At 57.6% G+C, this 330-nt stretch overlaps 1 protein-coding gene across 1 annotated transcript in view; it reads left to right on the top strand.

The window, feature by feature from the left end:
- The window catches only part of EMH_0012960 (uncharacterized protein), a gene marked incomplete at both ends in the record, with an annotated part of 5,948 nt that overhangs the window by 1,928 nt on the left and 3,690 nt on the right, over nucleotides 1-330 (top strand). The window contains one exon of the mRNA XM_013499687.1: nucleotides 88-330. Within this exon, the coding sequence (XP_013355141.1) occupies nucleotides 88-330 (243 nt within the window). The remainder of the gene's footprint in view (nucleotides 1-87) is intronic.

Raw genomic sequence — 330 nt, 5'->3', positions numbered from 1 at the left:
CAGCTGAACCCAGAAGCACTAACGGTGCTGCTGCTGCAGTCGCAGCAAATACCGCCGCATGCAAAGCGCGCGCTGCTGCTGCTGCAGGATACTCCTGCTGCTGCTCTCACTGCTGCTGCTGCTGCTGCTGCTGCTGCTGATCATGATTCAGAAGGAGAAACCAACAGCAAGGATGACAACAACCGCAGCAACAGCAGCAGCAGCAACAGCAGCAGCAGCAGCAGCAGCAGCAGCAGCAGCAAGAATGCATATAGAATGCCGTGGGAAGCAGAATTGGAGGTCTGCTGCTGCAGCCTCAAGTGCAGCAGCAGCAGCAGCAGCAGCAGCGAT

The sequence above is a fragment of the Eimeria mitis genome, genomic scaffold (genome assembly GCF_000499745.2).
Source record: "Eimeria mitis Houghton genomic scaffold, Emh_scaff456, whole genome shotgun sequence".
Taxonomy (NCBI): Eukaryota; Apicomplexa; class Conoidasida; order Eucoccidiorida; family Eimeriidae; genus Eimeria; species Eimeria mitis.
Note: the sequence above shows the minus strand (reverse complement) of the source record. Positions and strands in the feature narration are given on the sequence as shown.